Genomic DNA, 26,619 nt, shown 5'->3' on the forward strand with positions numbered 1-26,619 from the left:
TTGTGCAGACTGAACCGATTCCAGGTCAGAGCTGGTTCAGTTATTCTGAGATCTGAAGTGTCCTCAAGACTGTACAAAACATTTTTTATTTTTTTATTATTTTGAAATCTGACTCCATGGATCTGCTTCCTGGTTTCAGAGGAAGTTTACACATGGCTTCAGTCTCACCTGGAATCACTTCATTGCATCACATCCAACCAACAGAATATGTGGATTAAAAAAATGGCCTTTAAAAGAAAAAATGACCAAACTGTAAAAGAGAGCAGAATATAATGAGTCCGTAAATGTCAAATACTAAAAGCTTCTGAAATGACATCAGTGTCACCTGTGATTTCACTCACAAGTCAAACCTCTGTCTCCTCTCTCCCTGAAGTCTCTGTGGCTTTTAACTCTGTGGCAGTTGCAGGCGTTTAGGACGACCACTCTGCGTATGGATCTTATTAATAAGTGCATTGAAACAATTTGCAGCAGCCTGTTGTCGGTTTGTCATGGTGGACATGAAACAAACAGAGTCTCTGAGTGGTTAATAAATAGTATCTGTTGCGAGATGGTGTCTCTCACAGTCCGTAGCTTCTCGCACCAGATGACTAGAGGCAATCTCTCCATCTCTGAAAGGCCACGCCCCTTATTGACATATTTGTATTACATTTATTGTCTCACTTTCTTTTTTTGGGCCATTTTGGGTAGAAGTAGATGAATTTGAACAGCTCAGAGCTCAGGTTCAGGTTCATAATAACATGACATGACTTCTTCTTTAATGCTTTATCGGGCCTGACTCATCACAACCGCATTATTAGTGCAGCAAAAAACACATCAAAGCTGTTTTTGTGGACATTTCAGTCGTCATATATGTTTGCAAAAGTTAAGACAAAGAACGATGGATGAAAGAGGAGGAGCACCGCTGACATGTGGATTTCATTCATCATTAACATAACACACAGGCCGAGGACAAGGGAGGAGGTGATGACATCATGAGGTCAAAAAGTCAACCCCCTGATCCAAACAGCTGGCCCCCCCCCCCCCCATCATTTTGTTCTAGTTTCTCAGAATGTTCTAAATTGCAGAAAAGCCCGTCAATACTGTAATGGCCAAGACCAATCATTTCATTTAGACCACATGGGATCATTTGCTTCTACACTTGTCTGTCAGTGACAGACTGTGACCACAGTATTAGTGAGTCATGGAAAAAAGGGTTTTCAAAGCAGCCCAGATTTACAGTATTAAAGATAACCACTTGCTGATTTGGGGGTGGAGCTTTGACCAGAGGGGCAACAGTAGGGGGGTGTGTTTATACGGAGAGAAAAGTTGAATTGATTAAATATTACCAAAAACATGTTACTAATGTTAGGAAAAACATGTTACATAACTGAAAGAAATGACAAAAAAAAAACATTGCTCTACCAATGAAACACAAGTTCCAGTCGTGGAGTGAGATATATCAGTTGCTGCTTGCGGTAAAGCAGATTTAAAAACCTTGTAAATGGATCTCAATGGGTCTTTTACCTGGTTTAATATGGGTTAAATAAAAAGAAGCAATAACAGAACACAATGAAGCACCATGCTGATGAGTAACAAACATCGACCTGTATATTAAAACATGGATGTAGTTTCCTCCTGAAGTCAACCAGGAAATAAAAATATATCCAATAATGGATGTTGAATTGAAGTCTATGGGAAACTGAGCCCACCATCCACTTAATATAAAACTTGATGTCAGGTGTCACTTATGTTCTATTATGTTCCATGTTAGAGAAACATAGACTATAAAGCACAGCACACACTGACTGTCTGAGACACACAATGATTAAGTCACAGAAGCGTGTCAGAATTATTTCTTTTCATTTCTTCTTTTATCCGTTTAATCTCCCTGTTTTGCGGTCTGTTCGTCTCTGGAGTCCATCTGCAGAGTGGTGTCAACGATAGTAATTAGGTCACAATGTTTACATCACAACACACACATGTGGAACATCTGTGCGTGTTATACAAAACCTACGTAAACAAAATATTTCACATACAGAGATCACACACACTTGAGAGGGTGTGGACACATGCAAACACTTTTGCTGAAGCACAAGTAGATTCATATAAACAATGGCACTGATGAGAAAGCTGCTCAGAGAAAAGGTTCCATTAAAACTCTAAATTATGCTTATCAGATGTATAAATCACTACTGCGTTTTCACACAGTGAATGTATTGCAGTAAAAGTACTGAAGCAGTATCTAAATACACCTCTGACTGAAAGGTCTAATTTTTGGCTTAAAGCGGAACTATACCGGAAGTTCCTATTATCGCTGTTTTTTTGGTGTGTATCTGCGTCATTACCTTGTTTATGAAGCCCTGACGGTTCGAAACAAACAGTTCAGCCATTGCTGAGAACGTTGTGTTTTATTGTAATCTCGGGGCTCAACGAGATCACTGAAAATCCCGTAATAGTTACGTAAGCAGCGGTTCTCCTGAACAACCGATCGTCCTGCTCCGGGCACTAGTCCGGGCACATCCTGTTGCGTACATTGAACCGCAGAAGAAGAATAACGTCCGTTGTGGAGGTGTTTCACGAGCGACAGTGTCTTCTGACTCTGGGTCTGACTCCGGTTTAAAGTCATAAAAGGGACTGCGGCGGGGAGTCGTGAAGAAGCTATTTTTAAACACTGTTAAACAATGTTTTGATAATGAGGAGCAGTGCATCCGCCGTTCCAGAGGGGGGCGCTGCTCTTCTGAGAACGGATGTGCTGGATAGTTAGTACTGGCCAATCACAAGACTCTGTCTTCTGGGGGTGAAAGTTCACTCTGAAATCTCGCAGCAGAAAAACACTGTCAGAAAAGAGGATTTCTATCGGCTGGTTTACAGCAACTAGGAGGTTTTTGACCATAAAAACAAGTTAATATATGTAAGTAGACCTCCATAACTAACATTTATGTGCAACAGGAACACTCTATGTGACCTTTAAACATTTGAGGTTTTACTCTAATCAAACTGTACATTAATTCACTGAATGATCCTGTCAACACAACTGCAACAACCCATGAACTCGGATACTTTTTACACACAATGTTGGACCCATCTTGTAAACACGGTAAACACAACACCATTTGAAGGCAGCAACACATTTTTGACATTCTACATTTGCAACAAAGCTGAAATTAAGATTCCCTTATTAGTCCCGCAAATGACACACAGTTCACGGTCCCTTTAGAAAAGGAATCTAAGGAATGAGATTTTTTTCCGACGTTAAAATCACAACAACAGCTCAGGCCTCAGAGCTTCTCATCACTGTTGTCCATGTTTATGACCTCATGCAGGATTGATCATAAAATCTGCGAGTGAAATACTGTGTTTATACACAAACACGCACACACTCTGGTACGGACATATAAGCAGATGTCGTGTTAAACCATCACTCAGTAAATGATATGCGCAGTATGTGTGTATATGCAGTGTTTCTGCAGTGTTAAAGCCGCAGGTTTCCTTCCTGAAACTCAGGCTTGGAGTTGGGACGACAGGCTCATTAACTGGACTCTGGGTAACAATACACAACATCCTGTTGAACGAGCTCAAACAGGAAGTAGGAAGCGGCTGGCTGGTTCTGTTGGCGCCACTTTCGGGCCACTTTCACCTCCTTCAGCTCCAACAGCTTTGTTTCACATCTACTCATCACTGAGTCTCACACAGAACCCAGTGTAAACATGATGGACACGTTGGGGAGATTCTGTTTCCTCACACTTTGCATTTCAGTTAAAGGACTGGACTTCATAGCGTTTTTCATGCAAGTATGGCCAAAGCATCGTCAGCATATGTGTATCAACCTTGTGTCTCCTGCAGTTCTCTGTCCGCTGCTCTGTAAGAATGGAGGCGTCTGTCTGCAGAAAGACCGTTGTCTCTGCCCGCCAAACTTCACCGGAAAGTTCTGCCAGATCCCGGTCGCGCCCACGTCGGCTGCTAACCCTGCGGCGCCAGCCACGACCAATGAGATCTTCAGGCCTGTGCTCCTCGCCGCCTCCGCGGCCAATCCGGAGGTGACTCAGACAGAGTTTCTGCTGCCGCTGGGACAGAGTCAGGATTCTGGTAGGCCTGGAGGTGAGTGTCCAAGTAACTTTACCACATTGTGTTGCTCAATCAAGATCAGGGCATTTATTTGTGCGCCTGCCGGTGTCATGTTACTGTGTCTCTGGCTCTCATGGTTCACATGATGAGGATACGTACATTTAACGCAACCAAATTTTACATCACTAGCTCTGAATGACGCTAATTAAGGTAATCCACAGAAGCATAGCGGGAAGTTGATTTAGCTTTGGTGTGATTGAACCATTAGATGTAGCGCCTTTAAAGTGTGTGTGTGTGTGTGTGTGTGTAGCTCCTGGTCAGTCGATGGTGAAGGTCAGAGTGCATCACCCTCCTGAAGCCAGTGTGAAGATCCACCAGGTGCTGAAGGTGAGAACATCAACGCTCTGTCTGACTGACTGAGTGTTTGATTTGTGTCATGTGACACATTTGAGGTTTTGTCAATGAGTTGAAGCACTAGAAAAAAAAAAAATTCAATGGGGTTTTGGTATTTGCTCCCAGATGAAAACCAAATGTTTCCGTCGATCCATATTTGTTTGTATCTTCACGTCCACACCCAGGTGTCTGCACACAGTCCTGCCCTGCGGACACTCTCGTCCTCCTCCGGATCGGCCGGTGCTCCGGCTCCAGCCGGTTTGGGAGTTCAGGCACAGACAGTGAGGGGGGACGGCACATACACCGAGCACTCTGAATTCAAGTACTGCTTCAGAGAGGTCAGAGATGGACAGGTAAGAGAAAGCAAGGAGCAGACACAGTTATCAACAAGCCCTGCAGGCCTTGGTGGAAATATGAATATCAAGGTTGTCCTCCAGGAATCAGGTCAACGTTACCTCACCATAAAACAACCGGGGCCACAGTGGAAGAGTTTGAAAGAGGCACAGAGAAAAGTCGACATCGGTCATTGATTAGCAGAACAACAAACCAGAACAATGCAGCACTCACTCATACTAATGCGGTTAAGGCTTCAGCTGAAATGCTTCTCATTCACTGTGACTGGGGCAGTGTCACAGTGCAGTTCAGAGAGAGAGAGAGAGAGGGCACCTCCTATTGGCTTTTCTCCTGAGCAGCTACACTGTACATCCATTCATTTTAACGCAGGACTATTACAGCATTTCCTGTCTACGCTGCAAAGAAACCTAAAATGAGAACGTCTGAAAGAGAGTCTTACAATAAACGCAATAAAACGTGTCAGTATCGGCAGACAGAACCACCACCACCAAGCATTTTTTTAAAACTGTTTCCATAAAGATCCTGACCTTTGTGTGTGTGTGTGTGTGTGTGTGTGTGTGTGTGTGTGTGTGTGTGTGTGTGTGTGTGTTTGCAGTGCAGCGCTCCTCTGCCTGGACTGAGGAGCAAGGAAATGTGCTGTAGAGGCATCGGGAAGGGCTGGGGGATTACTGACTGTGTCCAATGTCCTGATACTACAGGTTATACCCGCACGCATGCACGCACACACGCACACACACACACACACACATAACTTTAAATTGAGTTTTTCCTTTTTCCTTTCTGTGGAAATGTGAAACTTTATGACTGAAATATTTTGAGTCCACTTAAAGCTGCCTCTTATGTAACTATCTGACATTATCACACACACACACACACACACACACACACACACACCAGTAATGATGCCTTCATGTTTGTGTAGTGAGACTGACTAACACTTAAGGAATGTGGAGGCCTACAGTCCCACAGAGCTGCTGTATCCACACACACACACACACACACATATTTGAGACACACGGAAGTTGTGTGACCTCACATGCTGGCGTCCGCCCTCACATCAGTCAAATCAGAAAGAATGACGCAATAATCGCACACACGCACACATACAGTATATATATATATATATACACTCTGTGATTCTCAAGAGACTCGAGCCACCCCAGCCAATCAGGGACCAGCACTGGATGATGAAGATTAATCCTGGTTTCATTCGTCATTCCCTTGTATTTTTGCAACCACATGTGTTTTCCTGACAAGACAGCACGTGCAGTGTGAACTTCAGGCTTCAACCTTATGTTAAAGGTCCACAGTGTAGGATTTAGAGGCATCTATTCACCGACTGAATACCTTTTACATAGAGACATGGTAGACTCTGTGGAGGAGGACACACCCCTGCTGTAATATAAAGCGCTCATTCAAAGGCAATGAAAACACAGCAGCTAATAATACATTAATGACATCATTTTTGAAAATTGTGTACAATTTCTATTCATAAAAGAAGTTGGTTTAGCTCAAAAATATAAAGACATACTGAGCTGAGACTTAATTTGTTGAACTTGTGCTTGTGTTGCATGCAGCACACGTCGAGAAAATATTCCACTTTTCAAGCATCAAAAACATGTTATTCAAATATAGCAACACAGGTGCTAAACAATTCTGTTTATGTGTTTATCTCAAACACCACATGGCTCAAACAGAGCCGTCATACAAGGATGTTTTGTCAGACACTCATCGATGATTAACATCATATCGGTGTCATGTTAGCAGCGTTGGAACACGACACAGCTCCAACACCGAGCAACTCAATCACAAGTTCAGAGAGGAAGTGAAGAGTGTGACGGCCAGTTTTTAAGGACAACAGGGAGACTGACCAGATGCTCCCATTAATGATAATGAACTCTGTCCACACACCTGCAAGAACCAGGGGAAGACTGGAGCAGGAGCAATAAAGCTTTGTGTTATTAACACAAGCTACAGCCAACATTATATGAGTGTCAGGATTAAAATGTGTATTTTGTTCTTTTACACAATTAAACAGCAGCTGAAGCTTAAATAACTTCCACATCAAGCAACAGTTGACATAAATCACGTCTTGATATTTTATCAACTACATTCTAAACCAAATCTCAGCAGTTTCCAGTTTGCTCAGTTTCCTAAGGCACATTTATGTATTTATTCACAAACAGACGACATGATATCCAAAACAAGAATGAAAGTGAGCAGTAAGAAGATAATTGTTATATGAACTGCACCTTTTTTTCACACAGCACTCAACAAAACCTATAAACCTGTAAAAAGAAAGAGTACGATTGTAAAACAAAACAAAATAAAATAAGGCTGATACAATTCCCCACATCTGAATCAAGGTGGACCCCATTCTAGTTGTTGAGTTGTTGAGTTCTGAATTTAGGACTCTTTTTTTCAAATCTGTTATGTATATTAGGAGTCAGTGTGTTCTTATGGGCTTTATGCATGATTTGCAGTATACTATAATCAACTTACATTTGAACAATCTTAACTGAATGAATAATGGACTTGATGGATCTCTGCGTTTACTTCTAACGACTCCAGCATGGACAGTTTGCCATCGGTCAACTCTAAACGCTGGACCTTCAACAATGATTTAAGCTCACTCTGACCTAAACAACAACAATAATAAGTAATAAACAACTCTTGACTGTCATCAGGTAAAGGCAACAGCAGCTGTCCTCCTGGTTTCGAACGCGGCAATGGGACACAGTGTGTCGGTGAGTGTGTAGTACACACACACACACACACACACACACATTTTCGTTTACAGAATTGCAGGTGGAAGAACGTGTGAGCCTACAGTTTCTTATACACTCTGCTGTTGTCCGTGTGTGTGTGTGTGGTATGGATTTTGTGTTACCTGTGTGTGCGTACGTGTGTGCGTGTAGACATGAATGAGTGCCTCCAGCCGGGGCTGTGTGAGAACGGGATCTGTGTGAACACCAGGGGGAGCTATAGCTGTGTGTGTAGGGTGGGGTTCATCCTCGACGCCTCACACGGAATCTGCATCTGTAAGTAACGCACTCTCACGTGCACACACACACACGCACGCACGCACATACACGGAAGAATAACGCAGAGTCCAGATCATGGCTTCCTGATTCCATCTGAGTTTAGATTTGTTTCTGGAACTTGGTCATTCAGCCTTTGCTGAGCGTACTGAGAAAACGCAGAGTCAGCAGAATTATAATTCTTCTAAAACGTCACGTGGTGAACAGACATCTTTGTTTGAACGTCAGCGCACTTGTCATTTTTAAGAGAGCACTGTGCATTCTTTGTCTTAGTTAAAGTAAACGGAACTCTTTTTTTCTAGTAAAAGTGTCTAGAACCTCTTTACGAGTTAAAGTAAACAGATCTCTGTTCTAGTAAAAGTGTCTAGAACCTTTTTCTCGTTAAAGTAAGCAAAACTCCTTGTCCTGGTTAAAGTGAACATAACTTTAAGTTCCATTGAGCTTCAGTGGACTTTACCACTCAGATGGTTTGTGTGAAGTCTGACTGCTGATCTGCTTATTCTGTCCGGCATTCAATGACGAGGAGGAGAATCTTCTGCAGCCTGGATGCTGGTTTGCCTGGTGACCAATGACAACGCTGTAATTAATCAAAGCCCTAACGCTGGTTTGTTTGGTCCATCTCTGTCGTCTTTGTTGCCAGTGGATGGCTTTGTTTATCTGTGTCTGTTTCCTCTGATGTTCAGTTGTGTTTTTCTTCCTGGACAAGACATTTATGTACAAATCCAACTCTATTGGGCAGCACCATATTCTGTCCACATGTCACTGTGGCCCTCAGATGTCAGATGTCAGTATCTTCTATGATTGAAGATGCTCTTTAGCAAGAGACAACGAGTTATGAACCCACAGTGACCACACTGTATGACAATCAAGGCACTTTTTCTGGGAGACTTAATTGACCCTCATTGGTCCGTCTCTCCATCCAGGACATCTTCATCAAACATTGCTGTGGCTGTTTGGCTGCGTTTGTTGTGTTTGTCTTTCCAGCGATGGTCTTGTCACGCAGTCTGTCTCTCTAAATCTAATGTCTTGTTGTTGTATATGTGTATATCTGCCGTCATTAATGGCTCTGGTGTAAACGCAAAAAGCCGCATACACCACCTTCACCCACACTAAAGAAGGTTTTTGCCTCATCAACAAGCGTCACTGTTTTCATGTTCTTCTTGCATCATTTTCCTGCAGTTATTTCCTGGACATTTGGACACTGCGACATCTGCGCTTGCTTGAGTATCTGTCAAGGCCGTTGTGTTGGAATATCATATCAGTTTCACCCTGAATGGTCCTGAGAACAGCATGTGCTGACACTGCATGTGACGCCTTGGCTCAAAGTCCGTTCGGACTCCCCGACAAAGTCCAGGAAGTCTCTTAGTAACGGCCTCCCTCTGTGTGTCCTCCACCAGCCCACAGTGTTATATCAGAGGTGAAGGGTCAGTGTCATCGGGTTCTGGGCTCCGGTCTGGGTCCATCCTCCTGCTCCTTACCCATCCTGAGGAACATCACCAAACAGATCTGCTGCTGCAGCCGAGTTGGCAAAGCCTGGGGACCCGACTGCCAGAGGTGTCCATACTTTGGTTCAGGTTGGTCACCCTGTTAGTCAGCAGCTCAGATGAAGGAGTGGAGGAAGCATGAGTAGATAGCTAATGCAAAACAATTTTTTGTGTCCTCGCTCGCTTACTGTCTGGCTCCGTCTCGTCCTATAGCGGCATTTAAGGAGATCTGTCCGGCCGGTCCTGGTTATTACTACTCACCCTCAACAGTGCAGTTCACCCAAAGGATCAATGAACAGCTTGGGGGACGAGGAGCCCAACTGGTGAACGTGAGCAACCACGACCACCAGGGTAGCTACAGCAAATCACTCTGAAATAAACTGTATAATATACAGTATGAATGTTGTTATACATGTAGTAATAATAAAGTTGGGATGAATAAGGGTGTGTTTGATTTGCTCACCTGTCAGTGGCAATGTCATGTGTCTACAGAGTCAAAGTGACAAGTTTGTAACAGGAGCTGAGTTTTCATCGACTCACCATAGCTTTTTGTCTTGGGTAAAGTTCATTCAGGTCCTGATTCTGGAGCCAGTGTTGTAAGGGCTGGAGCCTCCAGGCCTCAGCACAAACCCTCTTATTCCGGAGCAACAGCAGCCGCAGTCGGTAACACAGCCGTTGCCTCCGGCTCTGGATCAGCTGGTACCAGCGGGGCCCAGCTCAGACCGGGTCAACCCCAGCCTCAACCCGGTCGTCTGTCTCCCCCTCAGACCCATCCAGCCACCAGCTCGCCCTCCACCAGACCCAGAGCGTCTGGCAGCACGAACACTCAGGACAGAGCCCAGACTCCAGGCAGAACTGGGACCCAGCTGAGCCGAGCTGAGTCTGCCTCGTCCTCCACAACACAACCGAGACCACTGCCCCCGTCCACAAGTAGTCAAGGTAACAAACACTTTATCCATGCCTACGTACTTATGTACATATCTCATGAACGTCTCAAGGAAAATACTTTTTTAATTTCTGCATAAATGACTCAAAGCATCCAGTCACAGTTGCCTCCTAAAACCAGCAGGTGGCCGCCTGCCCTCTGCGTCGCGGCCAGTCAAGCCTTCAGTTAGAGGGGACTCTCTCCCTGCTGCGGTCCAGCCACAGAACCCTGAGCAAGGATCGAGACCGAGAGAAGAGGTTCGCCCTCAGTCTCACAAACCAGTGCTGAGTCCAACGACCAGACCCACGAGGGTCCAGAGTGAGTACCAGCAGAACCAGATACACTAACACAAGTCTGGGGTTCCAAAGGTTTTAATTGAAAAGTGTTATCTATGTGTGTCTCTGTGTGTGTGTGTGTTTGTGTGTGTGTGTGTGACTGCAGCAGTGCAAAATGTGTGTAGCAGCAGACCAAGTGTGTGTGGACGCGGCCGTTGTGTTGATCAGCCAGGTGGGAAACACACCTGTGTGTGTGATCAAGGATTCCAGCCCAGTGCCCAGAACACATACTGCCAAGGTACAACACACACACTGCGCTATGTATGGATCCATTAGTCTGTGATGTTGTTTGAAATATATATTTTATACCGTGTGTGTGTGTGTGTTTGTGTAGATGTGAACGAGTGTGCGCAGTCTCCAGGTTTGTGTTCAGTGGGAGAGTGTGTGAACACTATTGGAAGCTACAGGTGTGTGTGTCCGTCAGGATACAGGAGCAGCAACCAGCACACGAGTTGTCAAGGTGACGCCCACTGCTTTTTTGCGTTTGTATCCCTATGTGTGTGTGTGTGTGTGTGTGTGTGCATGACTGTCTGTGTGAACCTTGCTCTGTTCTCCCCCCGCAGATGTGAACGAGTGTGAGCTGAACCCCTGCAGGAACGGCCTTTGTGAAAACACACCGGGTAGCTACAGGTGTGTCTGTCGCCTTGGTTACAGGCTCACCGGCAACACCTGCACTGGTAAAAAAATATAGTTGTAGCACTAAAGTCTGGTGCAGATAAAGAAACATGAATAGTTAAGGCCAAGTATTGATTTAAGACGGGTGTGTGTGTGTGTGTGTGTGTGTTGCAGATGTGGACGAATGTAAAGACCCCTTGCAGTGTCCAGGTCAGGAGTGTATCAACAGTCAGGGCTCATACCGGTGCACCACCTGTAGACCTGGATACACAATCATCAACAGGCTCTGCACAGGTAACACACAAACACACATCAGGGCCGAATTTGAGACAGGACAAACACAAAATGTGTTGCGTCTCTGCACTCATCCTGGTGGTCCAACTGTTCTTGGTTTGTCGGTTGATGCCGGCTGTTGTTTAGCTCTAGCCTGAGCCTCAGGTGAGTAGTAGCTGGTGGTGGTGTTTACTCGAGCAAGTAACATCACACAAATAGCTTCATATTCAGTAAAACACACCTGTGGTACGTTTAAACAAACACCGCACAGATAAATTATCGCACAATCAGAGATAAAAGCTGACTTTGTTCACACACTGACTCTGAAACTCACTTTCCTGTAGACGTCGACGAGTGTCGTCAGGCTCCCTGCGCCAACGGTCGCTGTGAAAACACACCTGGAAGCTACCACTGTGTGTGTCGCCATGGTTACAAGCTCCAGAACAACACCTGTACAGGTAAAGAAGGAAGTAATTCTCTCTGTTGCTCAATTAGCACAGATCTACAGATCAATGGTTAAATCACATCTGTGACTGAAATACTGAGCTACAGACAGCTGCTGCTTCACTTAGCGTTGCTTAGCCTCGTGACTGGAAATAGGGAGAAATATGATTTTCCACAGGGACCATCTGTTTTGACCGACACACTGTGTGTGTGTGTGTGTGTGTGTGTGTTCAGACGTAGACGAGTGTGCCGAGCCATCTCAGTGTCCTGGTCAGATGTGTGTCAACTCAATGGGATCATACCGCTGTATGTCCTGTCGACCAGGATACACACTGAAAAACAGACAGTGCGCAGGTATGTAACACACACACACACACACACACACACACACACACACACACACACACACAGATTAACTGTTAATGTATGAGTAAGTAAGCAACGGCGTCCCTCATTCTTCTCTGCAGACGTGAACGAGTGTGAGAACAGAGACTCGTGTCCTGGTAAGCAGTGTGTGAACACGGAAGGATCCTACAGCTGTGTGGACTGTCGACAGGGATACCACTTTGTGAATGGAGCGTGTACAGGTATACATACACACACACACACACACACACACACACAACACACACACGTTTGCACAGCTATTCTTCTTGGGACACTGCAGTCATTTCCATTTAATTTGGACAGCCTGATTGAGGCGTGATCACTATAGTAAGCCTTAAACCTTAACCTTACCACAATTTAAATCTTAGATCTCTAAACCTTCTTCAGAGATAAGGTTCTGCCTCAGTCAGTGTTTATGCCAGAAAAGTTCCCAAAGAGGTAACAAATACACACAAACACAGAGTTAATGCAGCTTGAAGCGATAGTTAAGCTTTTTTTTATGTGTGGTTTCATGAAGTACTAACACATAAGCCTGTTTCCTTATAAATGTGGCGCAAATGCTTATCGCTAATCTAGTTAGAATCTAGTTAGTTCACTGTGATAAGCAAAAAAAAAAACACATTTAATTGCTAATAGTGAGATTTGCTTTTTACACAAAGTCTGGGAAAGTTCTGGTTTCCTCAACAGTCAATGGATTTACAAACAAACCTGAACTATCCCTAGATGTACAATTGATGTGTGTGTGTGTGTGTGTGTGTGTGTGTATGTCAGATGTTGACGAGTGTGTGCAGGTGTCTCAGTGTCCTGGACAGCAGTGTGTGAACACACTGGGATCTTATCACTGTGTGTCCTGTCAGCCTGGACACGCCATGAAAGATGGCTCCTGTCAAGGTAACAAACTCTCTCTCTGTCACACACACACACACACACACACATTCTTGTACTTGCTGCATACTGAGGACCGGGTTGCTGACAAATTGAGGACCAGCATTTTCCACTTCATAAATCAACACAATTACAAATATTTACTTCATGAATGACAAAGAACTACTGGTTGCAGTACCATAAAATGTCTGTAGGTAGCGCCCCAGAGCAAGAAGGGCTGGAAAACTTTTTTTTTTTGGTCCAAAATTTGACATAAACGTCATACTGTACTATATAATAATATTTAATGCATTATGTCGTCCAAAATTTGCAAAAAAAAGTCATACTAAACTATGTCATCCAAATTAAAAAAAAATTTGTTGAAAAATTGAGTATAGCATGTTAGCAAACTTTTTCAATTCTTTATTTTTTTTTATTTTTTGGTCCAAAACTTTACAAAAACGTCAAACTATACAATGCCGACCAAAATTTTAAAAAAAATCTTACCCAAATTTTTTTGTAAAAAATTGGGCCAAATTTTTTTGTCAAAAATGTGAAAAAAATTGAAAAAAAAATTAGACATTTTTTAGAAAATCTTTTTTGACAAAAAAAATTTGAAAAAAAAAAAATGACAAAAAAATTGATGTCATCCAAAATGTTTTTTTTTGTTTTTTTTTGACAAATTGAGTATAGCATGTTATAGCAACCTAAGAAAGTGATTTCAATGAATACAAAGTGAGGACCGGCCAAAATGTCCTCACTCCGTAAAAATGACCTCACTTTGTTGGTTAAAAACCCTCACTGGTCCTCAGTATGCCACAAGTACAAGAACACACACACACACACACACACGCTCACATGCACACACACACACACACACTACACATCCATACCTGCCTTACAACACAAGCAATGGTCCTTCCTCTGTCCTGCAGATGTTGATGAGTGTGTGCAGGCGTCTCAGTGTCCTGGACAACAGTGTGTGAACACGGTGGGATCTTATCGCTGTGTGTCCTGTCAGCCTGGATACGCCATGAAAGATGGCTCCTGTCAAGGTAACACACATGAACACACACAATACACACCTACGCCTGCCTTACAACAAAAAAGCAACGGTCCTTCCTCTAACGGTCCTTCCTCTGTCCTGCAGATGTTGACGAGTGCGCGAGCTCGGGGGCGTGCGGCTCAGAGCAAGTGTGTGTGAACACCATCGGGTCGTTTAGGTGCGAGTGTCTTCCTGGGTATCGAACCAGCGGTCTGAGCAGACAGTGCAAAGGTGAGCGTGGATCACTGCCTGAGAATGTCTGTCATGAAACCAGTTTTCCTGATACCTTGATAGCATATCTCCACTCCTCTGTGTGTGTGTGTGTGTGTGTGTGTGTGTGTGTGTTTTCAGACATTAACGAGTGTCTGGAGGGCGATTTCTGTTTCTCCGGAGGCGAGTGTGTGAACTCGCCTGGATCCTACACGTGTGTGTGTTCTCAAGGATTCAAGCTGAGCGACAATGGGACGTCCTGCGTCGGTGAGTTCAGCTTCACCAGAATTAAAAAAATATTGTTTATCATTTAGTGGCTGAAATCAAAGAATAACTCACGATATGACACACGATACATGATAATAGTATCACAATATTGTGATTCTGTGATAATTGATAAATTACAAGGCAGCCATATATCAAAATCTTGATTTCTAACTCAATTTTCACTGTTGTGCGCCTTAATTCCACTGTCAACTGTTCACGTATCACTATTCACACTCTCCTTATTTCTTTGTGGTAAACACCACTGCCAGCAATCATGAACTAGTGGTGCTGGTGAGTCACATTGGTAGGGAAATCGCTTTTGAGTCTCATATTTCTTATTTGACTACAATAGAGACACATGGTGCCATCATATTAATAATTGTGTCCTGTACATGTATGGGTAATTGTTTCATGGTTGTGGTGTTTTATTTGATGCTAATACATTTCTGTTTCAACCTGAGCCGTATAAATATTCAGTGCGACGCTCAGACGTGACTGCGTCTCAGTCAGGAACACACTGAGTTCCCTGTTTCACGTCTGTTTCTGCTTGTGGAGCTGATGTAATGCTGATGTCATCTTTGGCCCGTTCTCATAGCGATGTGTGAGTCTGGGTAACATATTAGGACTCTCTCTCTCTCTCTCTCTCTCGCTCTAAATGTAGATTTGGACGAGTGTGCAAAGTCGGGCGTTTGTTCGGACGGACGCTGCGTGAACACTGAAGGATCCTTCAAGTGCGAGTGTCAAACCGGCTTCAGCGCCAACCCTGAGAAGACCGCCTGCCTTGGTACGCACACACAATTTATGATTCAGCGGTCACCTCCAGTCACAATGAGCACTCGTTGATGCTGCCTCCATGAAATGAGATATGACCACGACGTAACTTCACCATAGGGCAGCGAAGATTGAAGACAAAAACAAACACGGCTGCAATATTTTTAAGAGGCAAATGCTGCAGTGTTGCTGTTGATGTTATCGAGTTTTTATCATCAAAAAGTTCCACCATTGTTGATAATTACACTGTCCCCCCCCGTTTTTTCAGCATTCACTGCATCTTTTTACCGATATTTTGTCTTTAAAGGTGACATAGAGTGGTCCTGTTGCACATAAATGTTAGTTATGGAGGTCTACTTACATATATTAACTTGTTTTTATGGTCAAAAACCTCCTAGTTTCTGTAAACTAGCCGATAGAAATCCTCTTTTCTGACAGTGTTTTTCAGCCGAACTTTCACCCCCAGGAGACAGAGTCTTGTGATTGGCCAGTACTATCCAGCACATCCGTTCTCAGAAGCGCAGCGCCCCCCTCTGGAACGGTGGATGCACTGCTCCTCATTATCAAAACATTGTTTTAACAGTGTTTAAAAATAGCTTCTTCACGACTCCCCGCCGCAGTCCCTTTTATGACTTTAAACCGGAGTCAGACCCAGAGTCAGAAGACACTGTTGCTCGTGAAACACCTCCACAACGGACGTTATTCTTCTTCTGCGGTTCAATGTACGCAACCGGATGTGCCCGGACTAGTGCCCGGAGCAGGACGATCGGTTGTTCAGGAGAACCGCTGTTTACGTAACTATTACGGGATTTTCAGTGATCTCGTTGAGCCCCGAGATTACAATAAAACACAACGTTCTCAGCAGTGGCTGAACTGTTTGTTTAGAACCGTCAGGGCTTCATAAACAAGGTAATGACGCAGATACACACCAAAAAAAACAGCGATAATAGGAACTTCCGGTCTAGTTCCGCTTTAGGCTTTCAGAAGACGTACAAAAATAGGGACAAATGTTACCAACTTGCCAAGTAGAGCTATTTTTTCAGGAAATGCCTGCAATGGGACCAGGAACGAGTGATTAAATTTTGGACGTGATCCATAGATGCTATCTCTATTTTTAATCGCTATTTTGTGGGGGGGCTGAGCTGCCTTGGCAGAGGTCTGCGCTCTCCGGGTGCTTTTCTAGTTTTTTTTTTACTTCTCTCTCTTTCAGATGTTGATGAGTGCGTCCTGTCCGGCGTCTCAGTCTGCGGCTCACAGCGCTGCGAAAACACCATCGGTTCGTACCGCTGCCTCACTCCCTGTGAGCCGGGCTATCAGGTGACACAGACGGGCGACTGTGTCGGTGAGTCTCTCTGTGTGAAGACAACAGTCGTGTTACTGTGAACTGTACTTTTGAGTCCTTTTGTGATTTTAAAACAAATGTTATCTCGTCTCTCTCTGTTCACAGACATTAATGAATGTGTCAATCAGACAGCGTGTGGCGCTCACTCCACCTGTCAGAACCAGATAGGAACATACTTGTGCGTGTGCGACCAGGGCTTCACTTCCACCGCTGATGGAAAGCACTGCGTCGGTAAGTAACGTTTGCACTCACTGTCTTTTGACTGTTGTGACCTGTTGGTTCAGCAGCGTCTTATTTTTAATATTTGAATGAATATCTCTATATATTTACAATCACACTCATAACTTTACATCACACACTGGTCTTTTGGTCGACTACTGTGTGTAAACTCTTCTGTCTGTGGTTGAGCTGCGACTCTTTGTGGCTGAGCAAAATGAAACTTGTGCTGTGTCTCCAGTGCCCTCTGGTGGTAACAGAGTAAAGATACAAACCTGGGAAACACTTTAGATTAAGGAACACATATTCACCATTAAGTAGGTGCTTTCTAACATGCATACAAGTAGCATATTAGCCCTTTATTAGTAAATATTAAAGGTGACATAGAGTGGTCCTGTTGCACATAAATGTTAGTTATGGAGGTCTACTTACATATATTAACTTGTTTTTATGGTCAAAAACCTTCTAGTTGCTGTAAACTAGCCCATAGAAATCCTCTTTTCTGACAGTGTTTCTTTGCAGAGAGATTTCAGAGTGAACTTTCACCCCCAGAAGACAAGAGTCTTGTGATTGGCCAGTACTATCCAGCACATCCGTTCTCAGAAGCGCAGCGCCCCCCTCTGGAACGGCGGATGCACTGCTCCTCATTATCAAAACATTGTTTTAACAGTGTTTAAAAATAGCTTCTTCACGACTCCCCGCCACAGTCCCTTTTATGACTTTAAACCGGAGTCAGACCCAGAGTCAGAAGACACTGTTGCTCGTGAAACACCTCCACAACGGACGTTATTCTTCTTCTGCGGTTCAATGTACGTAACCGGATGTGCCCGGACTAGTGCCCGGAGCAGGATGATCGGTTGTTCAGGAGAACCGCTGCTTACGTAACTATTACGGGATTTTCAGTGATCTCGTTGAGCCCCGAGATTACAATAAAACACAACGTTCTCAGCAGTGGCTGAACTGTTTGTTTCGAACCGTCAGGGCTTCATAAACAAGGTAATGACGCAGATACACACCAAAAAAACAGCAATAATAGGAACTTCCGGTCTAGTTCTGCTTTAAGCATATTAAAATCTTGCCGTAATAGAGGTAAAATAAGGTGTTAATACTTGCACAATGATTACTAATAAAGGGCTAGTATGCGACTTATATATGTTAATAAGCACCTAGTTACTGGTGAATATGTGTTCCCTGATCTAGATTTGTGTTACCCAAATCTGAAGAACTCCTAAAGGAGGTGACAAGGACATATGAGACAAACTGTTCTGACAACATCCCGTCCTCTGACAGCCATGTTTTATTTTTCCTTCTGCGTCCACGTGTCTCTCAGACGAGGACGAGTGCGTGACTCTTCAGGGTGTGTGCGGCTCAGCGCGATGTGAGAACGTGGAGGGATCCTTCATGTGTGAATGTGACCGCGGAGAGTTTGAGCCCTTGACCAGGCAGTGTGTAAGAGTGGCTCAACCAGGTATACACACACACACACACACACACACACACACACACACACACACACACACACACACTAACACACTTGTAACTTTTGGTCCAAATTTGACAAAAAAACGTCATACTATACTTTGTCGTCCAAAATTTGAAAAAATCATTAACAAATAAATTTTGGTCCAAAATTTTACAACAACTACTATACTATGTCGTCCAAAATTTGACAAAATAAATTTTGTCATTTTGACCCAAAATTTTTGGTCCAAAATTTGACAAAAACGTCATATTATACTGTCGTCCAAAATTTGAAAAAAATACTTTTGACCCAAAATTTGAAAAAAAATGTTTTCCAAAAATGTGAAGAAAAAAAAACGTTGACCCAAAATGTGAAAAAAAAATGTTGACCCAGAATTTGAAAGAAAAAATTTACCCAAAATTTAAAAAAAAAAAATTAGCCAAAATTTTTGGTCCAAAATTTGACAAAAACGTCATACTATATACTGTCGTCCAAAATCAGATTTTTTTTTTGACAAATTGAGTATAGCATGTTATAGCAACCTAAGGAAGTGATTTCAAAGTGAGGACCGGCCAAAATGTCCTCACTCCGTAAAAATGACCTCACTTTGTTGGTTAAAAACCCTCACTGGTCCTCAGTATGCCGCAAGTACAAGAACACACACACAGGTTACGGTTACACAATTACTCTTGTTCGAACACTGCATTGACTTTCATTCATTTGGACTAGAGCTGAAACAATTAATTGATTAATAACTATTTTGATAATCGATTAATCGGTTTGAAGCTTTGTTCATGATTAAAACCAGATTTCTGATTGCTTCAGCTTCTTCAAAGTGAATATGTTTGTTGTGTCTTTGCTCCACATAACTAAGAAATCATTAAAACTGAATCATTTTGGTTTTTGGACAAAACAAGACATTCGAGAACATCGTCATTTCCAGGTTTTATGGACCAAATGATTAATTGATTAATCGAGAAAATAATCAACGGATTAATCGATTACGAAAATAATTGTTAGTTGCAGCTCTGATTTGGACAGCGTCAATAAACCCTTATCCCAAACCTTTACCTAACCACATTTCAAGGCATAGTTCTGCCACATTAGAACCAGGTTTTGGTCCCATGTGGACTACTGGTCCTAACAAGGTCAGTGTTTATGCCAGAAATGGTCCTAAAGTGTTGATAAACACTACCAAACATACACACACTCACTCAGGCAAACACAGTAGATCTTATTAAACTCAACCAGTGAAGTTCTTCTTCCTCCTTCAGCTGAGGTAGTCCCTAGCTACCACTCCACTTCCTCCTCATCCTCCTCCTCGTCCTCCTCCCATGTGGGAGTGGTAGGGTTCGATCCCATACCGCCCCCGCTCCCCGCTGCCCATCCCGGCGAGCTCAGGGAGTGCTACTACAACCTGGCCGAGCAAGGAACGTGCAGTCTGCTGACCACGAACACCACGCAGCAGGAGTGCTGCTGCACAGTGGGCGAGGGCTGGGGGCTGGGCTGCCAGTATCACACCTGTCCCCACACACACACAGGTGAGACACCTGGCATGGACACAGAGCATCAAAGTTCAGATAGTGTGAACACTGTTAAAGGACGCTAGACTTCTGTGTGTGTTTCCGCAGCCGAGTTCCTGTCGCTGTGTCCAAGCGGAAGAGGATACGTAACCACAGGACCAGGAGCCTTCAGCTACAAAGGTACACAATAGCCTTCTAACGCGATTAGCAAACACAATGTACCATTAGAACACTGGAAATGGGCCTCTATACAGCTAGAATAGTCGTTTACCACATTAACAATGTATAGAATGTATTTCTGATTCATTTAACGTTATATTCATTGAAAAAAAGAGCTTTTCCTTAAAAAATAAAAATTTAATGAATATATTGCACACTACCGTTCAAAAGTTTGGGGTCACTAATACCATTTTTTTGTGTGTTTTCCCTTAAAACTCACATTTTATTTTAACAAAATGAATAGAAAATATATTCAAGACATTGACAAGATTAGAAATAACGATTTTGATTCAAAATACTAATTTTGCTTTCGTCAAAGAACCAGCAAAAGTGTTTTCAGCTGTGCTAACATCATTGCACAAGGGTTTTCAAGGGTTTTCTAATCATCCAATAGCCTTCTAACACAATTAGCAAACACAATGGACCATTAGAACACTGGAAATGGGCCTCTATACAGCTAGAATAGTCGTTTACCACATTAACAATGTATGGAATGTATTTCTGATTCATTTAACGTTATATTCATTGAAAAAAAGAGCTTTTCCTTAAAAAATAAGGACATTTCTAAGTGATATTTGAACGGTAGTGTACATGTATCGTTCATACATATTACACACACACGTGATGTTTCCTGTGTTTGACAGACGTGGACGAGTGTAAGCGTTTCCACCCTGAGGTGTGCAAGAACGGAGTGTGCGTCAACAACATCCCGGGATACAACTGCTACTGCTCCAGTGGATACGTTTACAACAGCACCCTGCTGGAGTGTGTCGGTATGACACACGCACACACACACAATAACACAGTCATACACTATAACACGCAACCACAGAGCAGCACCCTGCTGGAGTGTGAGGTCAGTGTGACACACGCGTGATAACCCGATCACACAAACACGAAACGGTACCCTATATGTCTGTATCTCACACACACAATAACACGCTACATTCAACTGTACGCAGACACGTATGATGATAACACACACACTATATTACTCATGCAGAAACACATGATAATATAAACACATGAACACAGGCGAGATAAGCACAACTCGCACAATAACACACACAGCATTCTGCATTATTCCAGCTAGTGCACTAGTGTGATTTAAAAGCCTTCTCAAACACGTTTTTTTTCTCCGTGTCAGATCACGATGAGTGCGAGGAGGAGAGTTGTGTGGGCGGAGTCTGCGTGAACACGGTGGGGTCGTATTACTGCAGCTGTCCACATCCTCTGGTGCTCGACGACACGCAGCGGAACTGCGTTAATTCATCCAACCTCAGCGTCGGTAAGACCCGGCTCCTCCTCCTCCTCCTCGCTACCTTCTCCCCGTCTCCTCCTCCTCTGACGCTGACGTCTCGTGTTGTCTGTCCTGCAGATGAAAACCTGTCCATGTGCTGGCAGCATGTTTCCGCCGACCTCATGTGTCAGAGTCCGCTGATCGGAGCTCAGGTCACCTTCACCGACTGCTGCTGTCTGTACGGCGAGGGCTGGGGGATGGAGTGCGCCCTCTGTCCCGCCACCGACTCAGGTGAGCAGGAGCCAATCCTCATCGCAGTGGGATAGTAGAAACACGGTTTGTCTCTTTGTTTACATTAACAACTTCTTCTCTCTCTCTGTAGAAGACTACGCCTTCCTTTGCAGCGCCTACCCTCCTCCTCTCTTTTCCAGTTACCCGGATTCGACCGGTTCAGACGTCGGAGTGAGACCAGGAGCTGGACGAGGAGGAGGAGGAGGAGCGAGCGGTACAAACGACGATCCTTGTGTGTTATTTTTGTTTCAGCCTCCATTGTCGTTTCTTTTTAAAAGAAGTCTGTCCTCTGTTTTTTTTTAGACACTTCTCGTTTCCCTCCCTTCCCTCTGGACTCCTTCCTTCCCGTCACCCCGGGAAGAGACTTCACCCGCCCCGAATATGACGATTACTCTCCGGCAGGAGACGGCAGATCGCCGAGCTTCAGAGGGAGGACTCCTGCGTCCTTCGGTCTGCCAGACGGAGACTATTCCAGGCCCGAGTATGAGTGAGATGATGATGACGCCGATTTTAAAAAAATAATACGTGGATGTAGAATTCTGGTTGCAAAACAAACTCCCTTTTTGAAGCCTTGAGATTCATAACTTGACATGTCAAAAAATTCACAGAAATCACCTGCAACCAGGCTCCTATTGGACAATATTAGCTGTCAATCACACTGGTGTCCACTCACATACTTCCATTCAAAGGGAGTTCTATTTACTCTAATGCTAATGATGCATGCTAACATCTGTCTGTGTGTATGTGTGTGTGTGTCCGTTTCTCAGCACTGGTTTCTACCGGGAAACCGTAGACTACGGCTCCCCTGACTCTTCCCCACCCAGGCCGCCATCCTTCCGCCTCCCACCTGACCCTCAAGCTGAGGTGGCGTTCGGCGCCCGACCTCTTCCTCCGTCGCGGCCCAACGGTCCTCCTCTCAGCCTGGCGCCGCTGCCTGGGGCTCGATACGAGGAGCAGGAGGAGGACGAGGAGGGCGAGGAGTGGAGGCCCATACCACCTTTTCCTCCTTTTAGTGACAGGATCGGAGTTGGAGGAGGAGGAGGAGGAGGAGGAGGAAGAGGAGCTCCGAGGAGGGTGTACGAGCGTGAGTTTTCTAGGACAGGGGCATTTTGTACCCGTTTTGATGACACAAACTAATGAGGTGTTTTTGTTTTTTTTGTCCTCCAGGACGTTACGAGTCGTACGCCGGCCTGAGTACAGCAGAGGATTGTGGGATACTGCACGGCTGTGAGAACGGCAGGTGTATCCGCGTGGCGGAGGGTTACACCTGTGACTGTTACCAAGGTTATGAACTGGACATGACAACAATGACCTGTATAGGTATGAAGACACTGCTGCTGTCACTCATTCTCATATGTCCTCGTGTGTCCTGTGTCTCTTCTGTTCCTCAGTCTTGGGTCTTTGTGTCCTCTCTCCTTCGGTCTCTACTTCCCTCAGGTCTTTTGACGTGTGCTTGTACGAGGTCTTAACATAATTATCCGAACTGTGTTTGCAGATGTAAACGAGTGTGAGGACGGCGTCAGATTGGAGTACCCGTGTGTCAACGCTCGCTGTGTGAACACCGAGGGCTCGTTCCGCTGCGTCTGCAGGAGAGGATACGTCATGTCCCGCAGACCAAACCACTGTGTGGCTGCATAGACACGACCGGACCGGAACCGGACCGGACCAGACTGAATCCAATCAGACCAGTTCAAACTAGTCCAAACTTTCTCTGGACTACAAAACGACAGATTTTTACTGGCTTTAGTCTTTGAGCCGATTTTATTAACTAGACGTAAGAATGAAATGTACTGGGCTGAAAAACAAAGTTGCACTAAACCGGCCGGGGCTAGACTGGACTGAGCCTGAACACTGGGTCACTTTCTCTGAATGTGAAAAGAGATTAGGATTAAAGCTCGGGTCAGTGAGGTTTTTTTTTTTTTTTACTCTTTTTATGATAGTTATAGCCCTTAGAGCCTTCAGTGAATATTTAGCCTTTTCAAAAAAGCAACTAGCGACAAGCTTTTTCTGGTGTTATTGGTGGTGCTGATCCATGTATGTAAAATAAATTACTGCACTAAAAAATACTAACTAACTTAATAATAATGATAATGATAATGATAATAATAATAATAATAATAATAATAATAAACTCCACCAGTCTCTTTTGTTTCACTGTTGCCAGTTAATTTGTAGTTCTAAACATATTTAGAATGTTTTTTTTAACTCACTTTTGGTCTATTCCTCTTCCCTAAAGCGTCCATTACAATTACATACGCAAGGCAGAATATGCAAATTTGCTGATGACGTAATTTAGCGACATTTAGGACAGCCAATAGCTACTTTCCTTACTGAGGAGTTGGCAACACTGCGGGGAGCGTGGGATTAATCACTTGTCGCTCACCGACACACATTTAAAGACTCTCTTTAAGGTTTTATGCTAAATCTAAAATTTGTAAATGGGCGGAGATGTCAGTACACTACCATTACCAGTATTTTCTGGGGGTGGAGCTTTAAACACAGGGAGTGCGATGTATAAAGATGATCATAAAACTTGGGGTTTCTCCATAGGGCACTGCTTCTGTGTCTGTATATTTCTACTTTACTCCAGTAATGCTAATTAGCGAGCGTCTCTGCCATGGCTACACATTCACTCACGTTGGGACACTTTTTCTACACTCGCTGACCCGAGCTTTAATGTAATCACACTTTATTCTTGAGACATTTCCATCTCTAAACAGCAGGAAGAAAGAAAAACAAATGAGATAAAGTGGATCAGTGCGTCGCTCGCTATCAACCAGTCCAGCCCTGTCCAGTGACTGACCCAGGCTAACACACACTAATTAGCCTCGTAGTACAATCCAGACCAGGTCTGTGTGACCCTGATTCTGACGATGTGGAACCATCGATGTCAGGGTGATATATCTGTAGATTGTTTTCGTCGCCGGTGAATCTGATTATTTTTCTTGATTCATTGATATAAAGTTCGGTTAAATGAAAATGTTTGTTACTGTTACAGATCTTTTAAAAGCACTCACACACACACACACACACACGTCATGCGTCGCTTTAACGATTGCTTTGTCGCGGGAGTTTCTGTTGCTCTAAAGCGATGATGACACTGGCTTTATTTTCATCGGCTAACGTTGAATATGTGTCACACTCTGTGTGCGTGTCATGTGACAGGTTAAAGACGTGTCAGTCGAGAAACACTGAGATAAAAATAAAATAAAAAAAAGAAGAGACAGCAAATCTTCACAAACAAAAGCTGGAAATGAATCTCTGAACTTTAACAGTATATAGTCAGTCAGCTGATCAGTTAATTGATGAGTTGTCGCAGCTCTAATTACCTTTATAGATTTGTCACTGAGGAGCTCAGGTGTGTAAACTGTGTATGATTATTGATTATTGATCATCGTATCGACACCAAAACAATATTTTATACCTTTTATATATCCATGTTAAACCAATGTGTTTCTAATGATGTTGTTCTTGAGACGTAAAGGAAATATTGTCTGATTTTATCAATTGATTTACAGTATATGGATTCTTTTTTTTCCTCTTTTAAATAATGCAGCTTTAATTAAAGACACATTCCACCAGTTTTAGGTTTTTCCACCAAAAATATCCGACAACAGAGAGCTGATCTACACAGCAGTTAGTTAGTGAAAGTCAGTGAGTTACTGATTCTTGTGACTGGTAAATTGAAGTGTTATTTTTTTCTGTTTTACAACTCCACCCACAAATTAGCTGGAAGTTGTGTTCAGGCTCATCATGTAAATACTGTAGTAACACAATTAATCTGATTTAAATGACGTTTGTTGTGTTTGTATTAACTTTCTGTCTTTAAGTTACGAGCGGACTCAGTCTCCTCTGTGTAACATGCACTGTATCTGCCACGCGCACACACACACACACACACAGTTTTTTAAATGCTTGTTTTCGCCATCATTGATTCACGTTGTTGTTTGTATTACAGAAAAATGAAAAATATATTTGCACATACTTTAAGTGAAACCGTGTCGTGTGGTTTTTGAAAGATACAAATGTCAATCAAACAAAAAACAGAACAACAAAGGCCAACAAATGAGATAAAAATAAGAAATAAACGTGTATCTAATTTTAAACCAAGAGAAACAAAGGGTCGCAAAATGACAATAAATACTAGAGATGCACGATGTGGGACTTTTTGCCGATATATCGGTGCAGAGTGCCGATAACTGATACATATATACGATTTCCTTGCGTTCCCTATTTTTCACACTGATGTCGCAGCAGATGTAGAAATACATTTTCGCCATTGTGCAAAAAAATAGACATCCAAAATAATACTTGTAGAGGGAGCAACATCGAAGTTAAAGAGGCAGCAGCTTATTTATCCTACTGTTTTAGTCTGCATCGAGAGGTCATGGCATGTTTGCCGATATCAGATCATGTATTTTAACGTCGATACTGTGCCGATAATATTGTGCATCCCTAATAAATACACGTATGAATGAATAAATAATAAATAAATACAAATGACAAAACGCCTAACAATAATAAAGATAACAAAGAGACAACATAAACAAAACACAGACGTAAACAAGCTCAATAAGACCGGTACATAAATGCAGTCTGACGTCAGCTCTGTGCCTCGTGTGTGTGGTGTCAGCTCAGGTGAAGCCGACACACTCGTCACCTCCACCTGGAGCCACAACCTTAATGCCTGCACTGTCAATGTAGATCCACCCGTGTAAGCCACGTTAATACAATAGGCCAATCTGCACACACACACACACACACACACACACACACATGGAGGCAGCATTAATGGGATTACTAAGGTCCACTCAGTACCAAGGCTGAAATTGTGAGGCAGCGGAATATCAGCTTTCACTTCCACAGAATACTGA

General features: G+C 43.5%; 1 protein-coding gene across 2 annotated transcripts; it reads left to right on the forward strand.

Moving 5' to 3' along the window:
• The first annotated feature begins 3,947 nt into the window (after positions 1–3,947).
• ltbp4 (latent transforming growth factor beta binding protein 4) lies at positions 3,948–25,682 on the forward strand. 2 transcript variants are annotated; one of them, XM_083886088.1, is made up of 35 exons: positions 3,948–4,077; positions 4,355–4,431; positions 4,623–4,790; positions 5,387–5,489; positions 7,479–7,538; positions 7,710–7,832; positions 9,230–9,406; positions 9,530–9,667; positions 9,881–10,255; positions 10,383–10,559; positions 10,683–10,814; positions 10,911–11,036; positions 11,140–11,253; positions 11,366–11,485; positions 11,809–11,922; positions 12,143–12,262; positions 12,376–12,495; positions 13,067–13,186; positions 14,095–14,214; positions 14,310–14,435; positions 14,556–14,681; positions 15,343–15,465; positions 16,663–16,794; positions 16,900–17,025; positions 18,341–18,478; positions 19,747–20,013; positions 20,104–20,175; positions 20,859–20,987; positions 21,362–21,502; positions 21,593–21,745; positions 21,837–21,959; positions 22,049–22,232; positions 22,513–22,829; positions 22,913–23,065; positions 23,241–25,682. In XM_083886088.1, the coding sequence occupies exons 2-35, from the start codon at positions 4,369–4,371 to the stop codon at positions 23,381–23,383; spliced, it is 4,923 nt and encodes a 1,640-aa protein (XP_083742214.1). In that variant the 5' UTR covers positions 3,948–4,077; positions 4,355–4,368; the 3' UTR covers positions 23,384–25,682. The 2 variants fall into 2 exon arrangements, with proteins under 2 accessions (XP_083742214.1, XP_083742215.1); XM_083886089.1 differs by having other exon boundaries at positions 22,049–22,226.
• Positions 25,683–26,619: the final 937 nt, after the last annotated feature.

This window comes from Microchirus variegatus, assembly GCF_963457635.1.
Source record: "Microchirus variegatus genome assembly, chromosome: 3".
NCBI classification, from domain to species: Eukaryota; Metazoa; Chordata; class Actinopteri; order Pleuronectiformes; family Soleidae; genus Microchirus; species Microchirus variegatus.